Genomic DNA, 16,258 nt, shown 5'->3' on the forward strand with positions numbered 1-16,258 from the left:
GGTCCATCGTGACCTTTACAATGTTGCGAACTCGAAGATGGAAATGCAACTGAATATTAAAATTAGGTAGTTGAACCCTCTCTTATTAGAGATTTACAGCATCAAAGACTGCCAAAGGTTGTCTTTATTCCTCAAAGAACATAGACAGAACAGCATAGTATAGGCCCCTCAGCCCACAATGTTGTATTGACCTACATAAATCAACACCATAATCAATCTAACTCTTCCCTCCCAAACAGACCATAACCCTCCATATTTCTTACATCCATGTGCCTATCTAGTGTATTAGATTCTACCACCAGTCCCAGCAGTATATCCCATCACCCACTGCTCTCTATTAAAAAAAATCTCTCATATCTCCCCTAAACTTCCCTCCACTCAGCTTAAATGGTTACCCTCCGGTATTGACCATTGCTACTTGGGTAAAAAGTGCCGGCTGTCCACTCATTCTATACCTCTTATCTCCTTATGCACCTCTGTCAAGTTGCCTCTCATACTCCTTTGTTCCTTTAAGTGGAGGAAGATTGCAGCCCCGAGACTAAACCATGAACTAAACTGAGCAATAACGTCAATTCTTCTCTGCTCAAAACCAGAATCCAGACAGAAATAACTTATGCCAATATTGAAAATAAAATAAGATCCTAAACTTACTAGGAACTCTGTTAATGGCTCTTAATGGCCTGAGGACTCGAACAGTTCGTATTGCTGAGAGACTCACATTGTGTCCATCCAGTGAATATTCCAGCATCCTACAACCAACAAAACATTATGATGTGAGTATCATTAAAAACAATGAGAAATAATTAGATTTTCCTTTTAATATATTTCTCTGTTTAACTGCTATAATTGTCCATTAAAATAATCATTAAGTTCATTGTCATTCAACCATACACATTGTTGTTGTTCCTTTTCGGGCCTTGTGGCACATTGGGCAGCATTGTTGCCATTTGTTTAGCATTTGTCTGTATTTTTACAAGGCCGAGTTGTTAGCACAATGGAAAGTGTGAAAGGAGTCAGCCAGATTTGAACTCGGGACCACTCGCCTCAAAGTCTGGTGATGACACCACACCGCCAGCCAGCATAAACCATACACTTGTATACAACTAAATGAAACATCATTCCTCTGGGGCCAGGAGTTCCCAACCTGGGGTCCACAAGCCCCTTGGTTAATGGGAGGGGTCCATGGCATAAAAAGTGGTTGGGAAACATTGTACACAGAGCGTACACTGTATAGTTACAATCCAGCACATACAGTCACAAAATAATATGAACACAAGTCCCGGAGTGGCATGGCCTGAAGATCGACAGGTTGACACAAAGTGCGAGGCGTGTGTTTATGTAAGACAGTGTAATGTTACTGGCGTTATTATAATAAATATGTGAAACAGCAGCAATAAAAGATGAAGAGGATCAGTGCAGGATGGGAGTATGTCTGGGAGTCGAAGGGTATTCATGATCCGTGCCAGAGAATATATTATGTATATAGTTCAGGCACTGAGTCCACAAAATAGCCCTAATCTACCAAAATCACAAACATCAGTCAAAGCACATTTATGGCAAATATTTGTTGCCTTAATTGTATAATAATATCTGCTCCAATCATGGCCCGGTAATATTTCAGATACTTATATAAAAGCATCAACTGTACTAACCTAATAAAGAGAGCAAAATAATTTTCTCTTAATGTCAAAATAATTTTTTGTTTGTTCACCAGAAATCCACTGGGCCATGAATGTGTAACACAAACAGTTCAAAGATGACTGGGATGTTTTAGTCTAGGACGCTTCAAACAAGAGAGTAAACGAATCACTTATCACGGACACTGGCAGGGTAGCACTTGATCACACCTCACTTGCAGTATTGTGAGCAGTTTAGGGCTTCTGAAGCGCTGGTATTGGAGAGGGTCCATAGGAAGTTCACAAGAATGATCCTGGGAATGAAAGGGTTAACATATGAGGAGCATTGGATATCTCTGGGTCTGTACTCACTGGACTTTAGAAGAATGAGGGCGGAACCTCATTGAAATTTATCAAATATTGAAAGGCCTAGATACAGTGGGCATGGAAAGGATGTTTCCTATAGTGGGGGAGTCCACGACCAGAGGGCACAGCATCAGAATAAAAGAACATCCATTGACAACAGAGATCAGGAGGAATTTCTTTAGCCAGAGGATGTTGAATCTGTGGAATTCATTGCCAATGATGGCTGTGAATACCAAGTCACTGGGTATATTTAACGCGGAGGCTGAGAGGCTCTTTGTTAGTAAGAATGCCAAAGGTTCCAGGGAAAAGACAGGGGAATGGGTTTGAGAAGGATAATAAATCAGCCATGATGGAATGGTGGAGCAGACTCAATGAGCCAAATGGCCTAATTCTAATCCTTTGTCTTATGGTCTTCTACCAAGTATGCACTGCAACATAACACGCACTGCTGACAAAATATTTCATTGCAATCATTGAGGCCTGAAGCATCTTACCCATAATGGCAGAAAAGAGGCTACTTGACCCATTGGATTTGTACTGGCTTGTCAGGGAGCAATCCCATTAGACCTAATTTCCCTTCTCCTTACCTTCTGAAACCCCTATGTCTTGTAATCTCTCACACATGCCCAGCAATACTACTTCGATTCTTTTACCATTCCTCTGAACTAAGAACATAGAATGTAGAGCATAGAACATTGTTCAGGCTGTTTTACTTCAATCTTGTGTTGACCTTTTAACCTACTCTAAGATCTATCTAACTCATCCCTACTACATAGCCCTCCATCTTTCTATTATCCATGTGCCTGTCTAAGAGTTTCTTAAATGTCCCTAATGTATCTGCTTCTACCACCACCCCTGGCAGGATGATCCACACACACAACTCTCTGTGATAAGAACTTACCTCTGACTTCCCCCCTATACTTTCCTTCAATCACCTTAAAATTATGCCCCCTAGTACTACCTATTTCCATGCTGGTAAGTCTCTGGCTGGCCACTTGATCTATGCCTCTTATCACCTTGTACACCTAGGGGTATATAACTAAGGGGTAATTTCCATTGGTCCATTAACTTACTAACCTGTGGTTGCAATGAGAGACAAGCCCATGGAAAGAAAGAGCAAATTCCATACCCAAAGTCAGGACTGAGCCCAGTTCTCTGGTGCTGAGAGACCACAAACTATGTCTCCCAGCATCCATGCCTGGTACTGCTGTCCTGACATAAAATATGGTATGGTTCCATATGTGTCTTCTGACCATTTTATGAGATCCTAAATTTATTATGAACTCTGTTAATGACTCTTAATGGCCTGAGGAATTTGACAGTTCATATTGCTAAGAGACTCATACTGTCCTTCCATTCAATATTGCTAATTTTCATATTGTTAAAATCCATATTGTTAATTTGCAAACCAAGACCGATAGATGTAATTACTTGATAGCCCAAACTCTTATTAGACCATATAACACGGGCAGATTCGGTCCAATTAGGTCCAATAAATCTGCTCTGCCATTCTATAATGGCTGATTTATTATTCCCCTCAATCCTATTCTCCTGCCTTTTCTCCATAAGATTTGAACTCTTATTAATCAAGAACATACAATCTCTGCATTAAATATACCCATGGCTTGGCTTCCACCACCACCTGTGGCAATGAATTCCACAGATTTACCATTCTCATCACCAAACCAATGAATACATGTCATTGATATTCAAAGTAAAATCACTAATATCACCTATACTATACTAAACTATACTAAATATCAATCCTGAGTCACGATAGGAAGAAGATCAGTGAAAAAACGGCGACAAATTAAACAATTCAATATATATATTTGTAGAGAAACAAACATACAATACAAAACACAGTTTGCAGGAAGAATATACCTTAAGTACCATAAAAAGTGAAGAGAATTGCTTACCTTTTATTATACCTTTGCATTTTAGTTATATTGCCTCTTGCACCAAAATAAAGTTATTCTAAGAACATACACTTGAGAAGGAAATTTTAAAAAATCAATAACTCAAAGTAAATGGGTTAATGTCCTCCCACTAAAATACCAGAGGAACATCAAACAAAAATGTTAATCGTTTTTCTGCTATTATTGTCAACGTGTAATTTATCATCTGGTGCCTTCTTGAAACTTCCATGAGAAATAAAATTCATTAGTTAAAAAGGGTGAAGAACATAATATGAAGCCTCTGCTTTAAATTTACCCAATAACTTGAACTCCTCAGCCATATGTGGCAATGAGTTTCACAGATTCACTGCCCTCTGACTAAAGGAATTATTCCTCATCTCGACTCTAAAGAAACATCCTTGCATTCTGAGTTTGTAATTCCTGGTCCTACACATTCACACTATTGGAAACATCCTTTCCACATCCACTCTAGCTAGATGTTTCAGTATTCAATAGGTTTCAATGAGATCACCCCACATCCATTTCTCTAAACTACAGTGAGTACAAGCCAAAAGCCATCAAAAGCTCCTCATACAATAAACCTTTCATTCACAGGCTCATTCCTGTGAACCTCCTTTGGACTCTCTCCAATTCTGGTACATCTTTTCTTAGATGCAATACCTAAAGATACTCATAATACTTCCAATGTGATCTGACCAGTGCCTCATCAAGCTTCACCATCCTTGCTTTCATATTCTAGACCTCAGAAACATTGCATTTGCCCTCCTTACTACTGACTCAAACTGTAAATTAACCTTTAGGGAATCCTATACTAGAACTCCAAAGCCCCTTTGCACCTTTGATCTCTGAATTTTTTCCCCTTTAGAAAATAGTCTACACCTTCATTCCTTCTACCAAAGTGCTTGACTATACTCTTCCCACACTCTATTCCATCTGCCACTTTTTCTATTCTAATTTTTCTAAGTCCTCCTGCAGACTCCCAGCTTCCTCAACACATCTTGCCCCACCACTCATCTTTGTTCATCTACAAACATGGCCACAAAGCCATCAATTCCATCATCTAAATCACTGACATACAATCGGAAAAGGAGTGATCCCAGGCAGGACACTAGTCACCGGAAGCCAATCAGAAAAGGCTCCCTTTATTCCCAATCTTTGCCTCCTGCCATTCAACCAATCTTAAGACAATCATTGACAGTTGACGATGAAGAGTTCTCCTAACCCATTTTAGTTGGCTCCAGCAAATAAGTGATCCAAAGGGAAGTTGTCAAAAGAAACCATTCATAGTGGGAAGAGCCTAATCATTGTGAAGGATATTAATGATGGAGCAAGTAGTCATAAAGCAATGCTGGTCATAGATCTGATGCCCCACAAGGTTCAAGGGGGTTTAGTGAATTAGAATTGCAACCTCCTAAGAAAGGATCTCTGCGGGGAGAAACTAAACTACCTTCTATATGTGGGACAGGAGGCCCTGTTATGCTAAAGGACGTGGGACATCTGCAGCAGCAGTGACTCCTTATATAACATTTGAATTTTATTGATGATGTCTGGAAAATATTGGTAAATATGCATCAATAGAAACTAAGGATCCCATTTTGGCAAACCCGCTACTTTCTTTTTCTTTAAGTTACATTGAACACGGACTTTCAACGTTTGATCCTGTTTCCACTTAAATAGATAAAAGTAGTACAATCAACAATAATACACAGGGCTGGATTTGAAATTGGTTAAAGGAACTTGTTTACAAGTGATTTTTTAATAACATGTCTCATTATACTGTAATTTAATTGCAAAAGAAGGTTTAGGTCTGTAATCCACTATACATATGTTATTCGGTTGTCTACTTTTATGAACATTAGTTTGTATTAGATTTACAAAGAGCAACTAGTTGATTAATTATCCAGACAATTGTGACAAATGGTTTCTAATGTAGGTAACTACTGAGTAGACCACATTATCCTGTGAAAGTCACTGTCAATGTTCAAAGGGTTGAAGTAAATTTATTATCAAAAAAAAAAATATATATATATGTAACTATAAAAGATCACAAGTTATGGGAGCAGAATTAGGCCATTCAGCCCATCGAGTCTACTCCTCCATTCCATCATGGATGATTTATTCTCCTTCTCAACTCTATTCTCCTGCCTTCTCCCTGTAATCTTTGAACAAGACCATAAGACATAGGAACAGAGTTAGGAGATATAGGAGCAGAATTAGGAATACACTAGAATTAGAAAATGCTACCCTGAGTTTCATTTTCTTGTGGGCATTCACAGTCGAACACAATAGAATCAAATGCATTCCAGTGACAGTCAGAGTATGTGGGATGCACCCCAAAGAAAAGGCAGTGTGCATATATCCTTCTCCTGCTCAGAATTTTACGGTACCAATGTCCCCTCTAGCCCAGCAGAAAATAATAGATTTCTGTCAAAAATCCCTCTTATAAAAGGAAGAGTTAAGGATGGTGCAAGGGAATCCACAATCCTACACAGAGGCTGTGCGGTAGAGATTATGGAGAGAATATGGGGAGACATTGTGGAAATCAGTTCAGGCAGTCTGTTATTTGCCTGTAAGCACTTGAGAACCAGTTAGGTAACTGTCTTCTGGGTGAAGGACATTATGTCACAGAAATGGAATTATGGGTGCAGCCCTTTGAAAAAAGAGGGGGTCCAAATGTGATTGTATTGTGTTCACGGTCCACCAAGCCCTAAAGTCAAAAGGAGCCCTGTCTAATATAGGTATCTAAGAATACCTTCACTATGTCCACCGACCCTTCAAAAACTAGTTCATTCTGTTTATCCTCCATGGCGAGCTTAGCTGCCAATACCAACTGTGTAAGTGGTGCGTCACCCCTCCCTACCGAGGACGAGGTAGTTCCAGCTAGTTTAAACTCAGTTCATTTTCTGTTTAGACAATTAGTTACATTTAGACAAATAGCTCTTAACACTGAGTTAACTCCATAATATGGACGCAAGGACTACAAGACCATAAGACATAGAGCAGAATTAGGCCATCTGGCCCATCGAGTCTGCTCCACCATTCCATCATGGCTGATCCTTTTTTCTCATCTCCTCCTCAACCCCAGTTCCCGGCCTTCTCCCTGTAACCTTTGACGCCATGTCCAACTTATGTTCTCAGTATCATATATTTACTTATTTATTTACTATTATTATTGTTCCATTTTCTTTTGTATTTGCACAACTTGTCTTCTTTTGCAGATTGATTGTTTGTCCACCTTTGAGTATAGCTTTTCAGTGATTCTATTCTATTTCTTTGTCCTGCTGTGAATGACTGCAAGAAAACAAATCTCAGTGCGACATTTGCTCACTTTGATGATAAATTTACTTCGAATTTTGAACTTTAACACAGCTAGCTATCCTGCTGCTGAAAAAATCATTGGCAGTATCTACAGGAGGTTCTGCCTTATGAAGGCAATATCTGTCATCGAGGATCCCCACCGTCTGGCCAAGTCGTCTTCTTGCTGCTGCCATTGGGAACGAGGTAGAGAAACTTGAAGTCCCAGGTTCAAGACAGTTATGTCACTTCAACCATTTGTCTCTTGAACCAAGCACACAAGCCTCATAATTACCTCAGTACAGCAGCACCAAGAGCACATTGTACTACAACAGATGTAGTTTTTGTTCTAATTGTGTTATTTCTTGAATAATTTATCTTAATTTATGCATTTTCTTGTGTATGTTGTATGTCTGATATTGTTGCTAACATTTAATTGCAGCTGTACAGTCAGGTACTTCTGTACAGGGCAACAAATTCAATGTTTGACTTTGGTGACTTTCCAGTGGTCACTGGTGTGACAGGTAGCAGCATTCTTGGATATGGAAATCTACAGCAAGAGCTCCTTCTGTGCCAGTATGCCTCTTATTTGGGGTAAGCAACCTCCCTTTACAGATGCCCATCACGAAGAAGCCCTTTGGGCACCCTGACCTGCGGGACAACATCTCCCACACCTCCTGCTCCTTCCTCTGTACGTTACAGTTCAAAAGATCCACACTAGCAAACATTCCTGGTTCCAGTGAGGAGAATTTGGGCAAGAACAAAGTGAGGACATTTATCACTTATGTGTTTACAACAGACCAAATGCCAAATAAGAGTTGAAAGTACTTCAACCCGATGTTTGGATGCTGACTTAGGCGCCGGGCCAGATTGAAAAGATCTGGGTGTCAGGGCCTGAGGCAAGGGACAGGCCAGTTCAGTTTGCTGCTCTGCGGCATTTACTCCACTCTGCATTGAACAATGGGTCTCAGACTCTCCTTGTAGATTTCAGTTCAGAACACTATTTGCTAATAGTTATTGTTTACATGACTTCTTTTTTTCTCTCTCTCTGTACATTGGGTCTTCTTTTTTCTTATGGGTTCTTTTGGGGTTTCTTTGCTTTCTGACTGCTGGATAAGAGATGAATCTCAAGGTCATACTCATACTCTGAAAATAAATAAATACACTTTGAACTTTTGATCTAACTTGTTTAAAATCCATCAAGCTGTTATTAAACGTCCATTAATCTTTAGGACAACACGGTAGTGTAACACTTTTGCAGCACCAGCAACCCAGGTTCAATTCCTGCTGCTGTCTGCAAGGATTTTATACGTTCTGTTGGTTTCCCCCGGGTGCTCCAGTTTCCTCCCACATTCCAAAGATGCACGGGCCAGTACATTAATCAGTCGTATGGGTGCTACTGGGCAGCATAGGTTCATTGGGCCAGAAGGACCTGTTACGTTGCATATCTCTAAGTAAAAGTGCTCCACCTGCAGATGTAGCCATGGCCTTCAACCCCGTGAGATTCAATGAACATGCCGTGCACAGATTTCTATTGAATGAGAAAATGAATTACTAACCCTGCCATTACAATGAAGAAATCCAGACGATTCCATGTATCTCCCAGGTAACACTTCTGACCAAATATCCCAAGGGCCACCATCTTCGTGACCATTTCCACAGCAAAGAATGCAAAAATAAAGTCATCAAAGGCCTGATGGTTTAAAAAGAGTTTTAACACATTTAAATTCATACAAGATCATATTATTCTTATCTTGTAATATTCATATTAAAAAATTCTCCTCATATATTACATGTTAAATTATTCTACAAAGGTTTTGCAAAATTGTAAAATCATGATCATGTCTACTTTTATAAATTTAGTTTCATCAAATCAAAACACTTATCTTGTCTTTTGCATTTAAGAATTATGTAAACAGCACTTAGTAACCAACCTCTGAACAGCTAAGGCATGTGTTAAAAACAGTTACTTTCCCCAAGCAGTAAGGCTGGTCAACACCTCCACCCACTAAACCCACCCCTCCACGCCCTCCACCATCACTACTTTACCATTTCCTGTCGGAGTCACCTTATGTACAGGCACTCCTGAGCCTAGCATCACTTGACTTGCATACTTGCATCTTTATACAAAAGCTGTCTTATGTGTTCAATTTATTGTGTTTTTTTACTATTGAGTTCCTTATCTTATTGTTTTTTTTTGTGCCACTTCAGATCTGGAATAACAATGATCTTGTTCTCCTTTACATTTGTGTAGTGAAAATGATATTGAACAATCTTGAAACTTTATTTTTATAAAAACTAATGTGGGAACTTTTACCTGAAGCATTCAGATCTATTGTGCTCTTTTATGAATGTGTTCTTTATCATAATGTGTTTTTTAGTGCTGTGTTGGATCCAGAGATATAATTACTTTTTTCCCTTCTTTACATTTGTGTAGTGGAAATGATATTAAACAATCTCAAATCTTGCATCTTTATTTTGAAAAAGCAAAGGTGGGACCTCTTACCTGAAGTATAGTACACCTTTCAGACTGACATTTCACATCTTCACAAGGCTGAAACATTCCCAATGTGACACAATTCAACAGGATAACCAACATGCTGACATGCTCGAACCATGTAAATCACTGAATTAAGGACAATGAGCAAACCATAAGTGGAAAGTAGACTGACAAATCCAAACCCAATTATTCTGAGGACCAGATAAGATGACCTTAAGACCTTAAGACATAGGAGCAGAATTAGGCTATTTGGCCCATCAAGTCTGCTCTGCCATTTCATCATGGCTGGTATATTATCCCTCTCAACCCCATTCTCTTGCCGTCTCCCTGTAACCTTTGATGCCCTTACTAATCAAGAACCTATCAAAATCTGCTTTAAATATGCTCATTGACTTGGCCTCAACAATTGCAAGTGGCAATGAATCCCACAGACTCACCACTCTCTGGCTAAATAAATTCCTCTTCACCTCTGCTCTAAAGAGATGTCCTTCTACTAAGGCTGTGCCCTCTGGTCCTAGACTTCCCCACAATAGGAATTGGGTACTCCAGTATCCTCCCACGTTCCAAAGACATACCAGTTAGTAAATTAATAGGTCATTGTACAAACATTGTAGTTTGTCCTGTGATTACACTGGTGTAAATATGTGGGTTGTGGCTCATTGGGCCAGAAGGGCCTGTTTCTCAAATTAAAAGAAAATAAAAATATAACCCCAAACAACTACAAACTGGGAGAACGGAATTAAACCAGAGGAAATACGCGAAAGGAACACTGACAGAATAATGACAGAATCACTGAAAGGAACACTGACAATGTTAACAATGTTAAGTCTTTCCTCTGATGATTCCAGTGGGTTACTTATAATTGTCTGAATTAATCACAAAAAAATTAATGACTTTTTAAAAAGGATCTCAAATTTAATGAATCCCACTACAGTATATCCAATGCATTCCAGTAAAGCCTGCAGATAGAAATGCAAACCTTAACCTCTCGTTTTCATTTTATCTTTCATTCTTGCTGTCTCAAATTTCACCAAGAGCTCTTTGGAGAGGTAAAGAGAGCAGATTAATTAACTGATCAGAAGATGAGCTTTCCTTGGCTCCTTCAAGTTAAAGAACGTTTCAAGCACAACACCACAGAGTTATAGAAAAGTACAGCACAAAAACAGGCTCTTTGGCCCATCTAGTTCATGCTGAGCCATTTAAACTGTCTACTCCCATCAACCTGCACCAGAACCAGAGCTATCCATACCCCCATCATCCATGTGCCTATACAAACTTCTCAAACATTGAAATCAAGCTCTCAGGCACCACTTGTGCTGGCAGTTCATTCCACACTTCCATAACCCTCTGAGTGAAGAAGTTTCCCCTCTTGTTCCCCTTGTACTTTTCACCTTTCCCCCTTAACCCATGACCTCCAGTGGTAGTTCCACCCAACTTCAGTGGAAAAAGCCTGCTTGCACTTACCCTATCTATACCCCTCATAATTTTGTATACCTCTATCAAATCTCCTCTCCATCTTCTACAATAAAGGAATAAAGTCCTAGCCTATTCAATCTTGCCTTATAACTCAGGTCCTCCAGACACAGCAACATCCTTGAAGATCTTCTCTGTATTCTTTCAACCTTGTTTACATCTTTCCTGTGGGTAGGTGACCAAAACTGCACACAATACTCCAAATTAGGCCTCATCAACGTCTTATACAACTTCAACCCCTGTACTGAATACTTGAACTTATGAAGGCCAATGTGCCATAATCCTTTTTTACGACCCTATCAACCTGTGACGCCACTTTCAAAAAATTATGGACCTGTATTCCCAGATCACTTTGTTTGACCACACTCCTTAGTGCCCTAGCATTCACTGTTTAAGACCTACCTGGTTGGTCCTGCCGAAGTGCAAAACATCTCGCTTGTCTGAATTAAGTTCCATCTGCCTTTTTACTAGCTGGTTCAGATCCTGTGCAAGCCATGACAGTCTCCCTTGCTGTCCACTACACCCCCAGTCTTGGTGTCTTCCACAAATTTGCTGATTCAAATGTTTTCAGTAATCTCAGGTTATCTTTATTCTCTTCTTGCCATTCCCATATCTACACATCTCAAACTGATTATTCATGGCAAGGTTTAGAAATTTCCAACATTATTCCTAAGTTTACTCATTTTTACCAACGTCGCAGGAGGGCAGAGCATCTAGATAATAGGTGTGGCTGTCAGAGGCCTTTACACTCGAGTGATCGCTCTTTCTCCATCTCCCTCTCCTTCTATCTCTCTCTCTCTCAGTGGGGAGTGGGGGTGGAGTGTCCGCAAGTTCTCAAGTTGGGAAGAGATGAATCCCCCAATGACATCTCAATGGTTTTCCCAAACCACATCCTGTTTAAACTTGGAAAAAATTAGAAGTGGTACTTTTGATCCCTCGGTTAAATTGGAAGAAACTTGGAGGCCATTTGTCCAATCTTTCATAGAATGCAATCTGACCTTTTCCGATTCCTTTATATTATTTATTAATTTGAGTAGAGGAGTGGAGTTGATGACATTAACGATTTTATTCGATATAATAGAATAGCCCAACTTTGTTTAGTTTAGTTTACTTTGCTTTTGATTTTGCGATTTGGGTTTTTTGTTCCATTTTTTATTTCTTTGTATGTCTACATTAAGAGTTTGGGAGGTCAATTATATTGGTGTTACTTATAGTTTCTACTCACATGTGTTAATTGTCAACAATGTAATCCCACTCTCTTTATACTATTATGACCGTTATGTATTCGTTTTTGAAAAATTCAATAAAAAGATTGAAAAAAAAGAAAGTCCTCAAGTTGGGTGAGCTCATATAAGCATCTCTGCAGATGCAACATTGAAACTGCGATCTATTTGTCTCCCCTCGTGCTGTGGAAGGGGAGACAGCTCTTTCTCCCTTGTTAGGGAGAGAGAGAGAGAACCTGTGGCATGTCGAACTGTTGGATGAACAATGGTTTTCGTCGGACTGCAGATCACAGTCTATCTTTGGGGTTTGCTATTGATTGCTTGGTGTGTGGTGGACGCTAATGCTTCCTGCTGGAACAAGTGGGAAGAGAGGAGAAGGGGAGGGTTGGTGCTTTGCTGCTACTTGTGTTTTGGAGGGGGAGGGGAACATGGGATTCTGTCATTCATTCTTTGGGGACTTTCTGTTTTGTGGATGTCTGCAAAGAGTAAGAATTTCAGGTTGTATACTGTATACATTCTCTGATATTAAATTGAACTATCGAACCATAAATTCTGTAAAGCATGTTGAATTACATCATTTGTATGAAAAAGAACTCTATAAATAAGTTATTATTATTATTAGCATCACTTGCTTTGCTGAAATGGATTAGAAAATAGAAGCACTTATCGTCTACTTTTATCTATATTATTTGCCATTTTATTTACTTCTGTATCATCACGTTTCTGTCACCTTTTGTATATAGCTGCTGCCAATTGCTAATTTGAATGACTTAACTAAAGAATGCCTTAACCACTATATTTATAGATGTTTTTGATATGCAAAGGTAACTTTTTAGCCTAATTGAGTCTGACTAATTGCCAAATCTTAGTCACCAGCTGTAGAAAATTAGTAATTATTTTTCCCAATTGTCAGCAAACCAAAGGTACTGTATCAGCAGGTTTCTGAGTGTATTTTGAAAAACTGAACTAACATTTACATAAAACCTTGCATTTTAACTATTGTTTTAATACATTTACTAATTTCTATAGAAGGTGAAAATAAACTTGTTATTATTATGCTCACATGACAGAAAATTTTCTTATGCACAAAATACATGACCTAATTTAAAATATCCTTTCAATTTTAAAAAGATCTTAAGAAAGATGACTGAGTTAATAAGTGTGAAAAGGCATCTTAAAATATTTCATCAGTATTGCTGATTTAACAGCTATGAAGCATCCCGGAAAATTAGTAAATCTGCACAGACCAAACTCATAGACTCTCTCCCCCAGGCAAAATGATTAAAGTCTAAATGCAAAAGAGCAGATGCTGGAAGCACTCAGCAGTTCAGTAAGTACATGTGAGGGGATAGAGAACAATTCTGAAGAAGGGCCATTCATCTCAACTGACTTTGTTTTCTCTCTTTATCTCCACAGATGCTGACTGACCCGCTAATTATTTGCAACTTTCGCTGTTGTTATGTCAGATGCCAAGATTCAGGTTTCTGCTTTTCACTGAATTCCACGTGCAGAATGGTGACTCAAGTGTCCCTTACATGGTTTGTGATGCACTTGCATTTTCTAATGGTTAAAGCCGATATAGTAACTTTACGTTAACTAAGCAATAGTAATCAGAGGAATGCCAGGTTTTAAACCCAGACTAAATTTACCTTCCATTGAAGAGAAGAATTACGAAGTGAAGGACTGAACATCTCTGGGTTCCCCCATACCCCTCTGCCCCTTCATACTTTAACCCCAACTCTGGATCACTCACATCCCCTTCCCACTAACCCATCTGAGACACTCTCCATCTCTGAGATGCAAACCCCTCTCCACCTGATCAGTTCAGTCAAGTTACCTAGAAGAGGTGAGTTATCCCGAGTGGGCTCACCATCAGCTCTAGGTCAGGAGGTTATGAGACCGAGTCTGAGTGACTTGACCTTAACAAATACAGGCCAACACTTTGGACATTTCATCCTTTGGAATTAGTTGTGGATTCTTCTGCAAACAGAGGATGCAAACATTCCCATTTGAAAGGGAGACGTAGATATATAAAGCTAGAACCATAGCAATTTTATGTATTGCACTGCCTTGCTGCAAAAAAAACACAAATTTCATGACATACGTGAGTGCTGATAAATCTGATTCTGATATGGGTCTCTATTGCGGACTGAGAGTGCGAAAGGGACAGGGAGAAGGGAATCATGGTTGAGAGGGAAGGGAGCGTGAAGCATAAGAGAGATGTTCTGTCATGATCAATAAAACCAATTGTTTGGTATCAAGTGCTCTTGCATAGTTTCTCAGGGTTGAGTGTGTCTGCACCTGCCCCGGCATTCCTTCTCTGCCACCTGTCCCACAGCACTCGATGTGCGCTATTCCCAACATCCTTTGCTCCTGCCAGATTTGCAGACTCGCTCTCTGCTCCACGTTAACAAATACAGTGCTGTGTAAAAGTTTTTGGCACCCTAGCTATACATATGTGCCTAAAACTTTTGCACAGTACTGTAGCAATCCCTCAATTAACATTTCGATCATAGATTATTTAGTCAATTTTGTTATGTTCTTTATGGGAACTTGCTGTGCATATACTATCTGCTAAATTTCCTATCATACAGAAGTGACTACACTTCTAGCATACTTTCCAGCTATAAAAAGCTTTAGGAGGTTGTGGGAAGTATGTTAAAAGCACTGTTAAAAATACAAGCCTTTCCATTACAGAAATACAAATCATCCCCCTGAACAAGTTGTAAAGCTGGCACATACAGAATGTTCATATCATATTACCAGGCATGAATCAAAATGGCTTAAATTAACAAAACTAATCTTTTGATTCTCATCCAGGTTTCCAATTAATCATTGCATGTTAAAACAGCAGTCTTTACAGCAAATATACTGTAGCTGACTGAAGGACCAACATAAAGACCAACAACTGAAAGAAATGAGTTCATTTTACTTTGATTTTGATGGCTTGGAATGAGATTTCAACCAGAGGTGGCCATACAGTTTCTCAATTAGTGCAATTTCACCAATGACTTACACAATTTACTTCAGGTTAAAATTAATTTGGGATCACAATATGGTAAATGAAACCATCACCACCCACTGCCAAAGTTCTGGATATGAAAAGTTTCAGAAAAATGCAAGAGAAACTGAAGAGTTTTTTTCACATAGAAGTTAATCATTATTATTGTTTATTATAATATTTTTTTGGTATTTGCACAGTTCATATTTTTTACATTGGTTGTTTCCAGAAGTCTGTTTCCGTGCTGACTCCAGCAGGATGCTGTCTTTATTAGAGGACATGTACGATAAGGAGAAGTTGGAAAAACTCGTTTTTTCTGTAATTGAGGAGGCTGAGGAGAAACCTGACAGAGGTTTATAAGTTGATGAGAGGTATAGATAAAGTAGACAACCAGTATCCCCATTTCCCCAGGCTTGAAATATCTAACAATCGAGGCCATGTGAGAGCAGGCAAGTTCAAAAGCCATGTGTGGGGCAAGTTTCTGTGGATGAGAGAGTGGTGGGTGACTGAAACATGTGGCTTGAGATGGCAGTGGAGGCAAATACGATAGAGATGTTCAAAGGGCTCTTTAATAGGCAAAGGAAAGGATATGATAGGCAGGAGAGGATTACTTGAGTTGGACATTTGGTTAATAATTTATTTAGCTTAGTACAATATTGCAGGCTGAAGGGCTTTTTCCTGTGCTGTACAGTTCTATAACAGTTTGACTGGTTCCTAACTGCATGAACATTATTGCCTGCATAGAACCAATTTTCACAATATGTATTAAATCATGTGATGTCTTTATGAGCATCTACATTAACATAAAGTTGCTGGTAAGATCAATTAAAATATTAATACTACTTATGGCATTTTGATCAGTGCGA

The 16,258-nt window shown here is 39.1% G+C and overlaps 1 protein-coding gene across 1 annotated transcript in view; it reads right to left on the reverse strand.

Annotated features, from left to right (window-relative positions):
* The window catches only part of cacna1ha (calcium channel, voltage-dependent, T type, alpha 1H subunit a), a 348,995-nt gene extending 339,186 nt beyond the window's left edge, over nt 1-9,809 (reverse strand). Inside the window, exons 1-3 of the mRNA XM_059979077.1 lie at nt 9,702-9,809; nt 8,755-8,888; nt 652-749 (exon numbers count right to left, since the gene is read on the reverse strand). Of these exons, the coding sequence (XP_059835060.1) occupies nt 652-749; nt 8,755-8,888; nt 9,702-9,794 (325 nt within the window). The 5' untranslated portion in view covers nt 9,795-9,809. The remainder of the gene's footprint in view (nt 1-651; nt 750-8,754; nt 8,889-9,701) is intronic.
* Between the last annotated feature and the right edge of the window lie 6,449 nt (nt 9,810-16,258).

Source organism: Hypanus sabinus, chromosome 9, assembly GCF_030144855.1.
Source record: "Hypanus sabinus isolate sHypSab1 chromosome 9, sHypSab1.hap1, whole genome shotgun sequence".
Taxonomy (NCBI): Eukaryota; Metazoa; Chordata; class Chondrichthyes; order Myliobatiformes; family Dasyatidae; genus Hypanus; species Hypanus sabinus.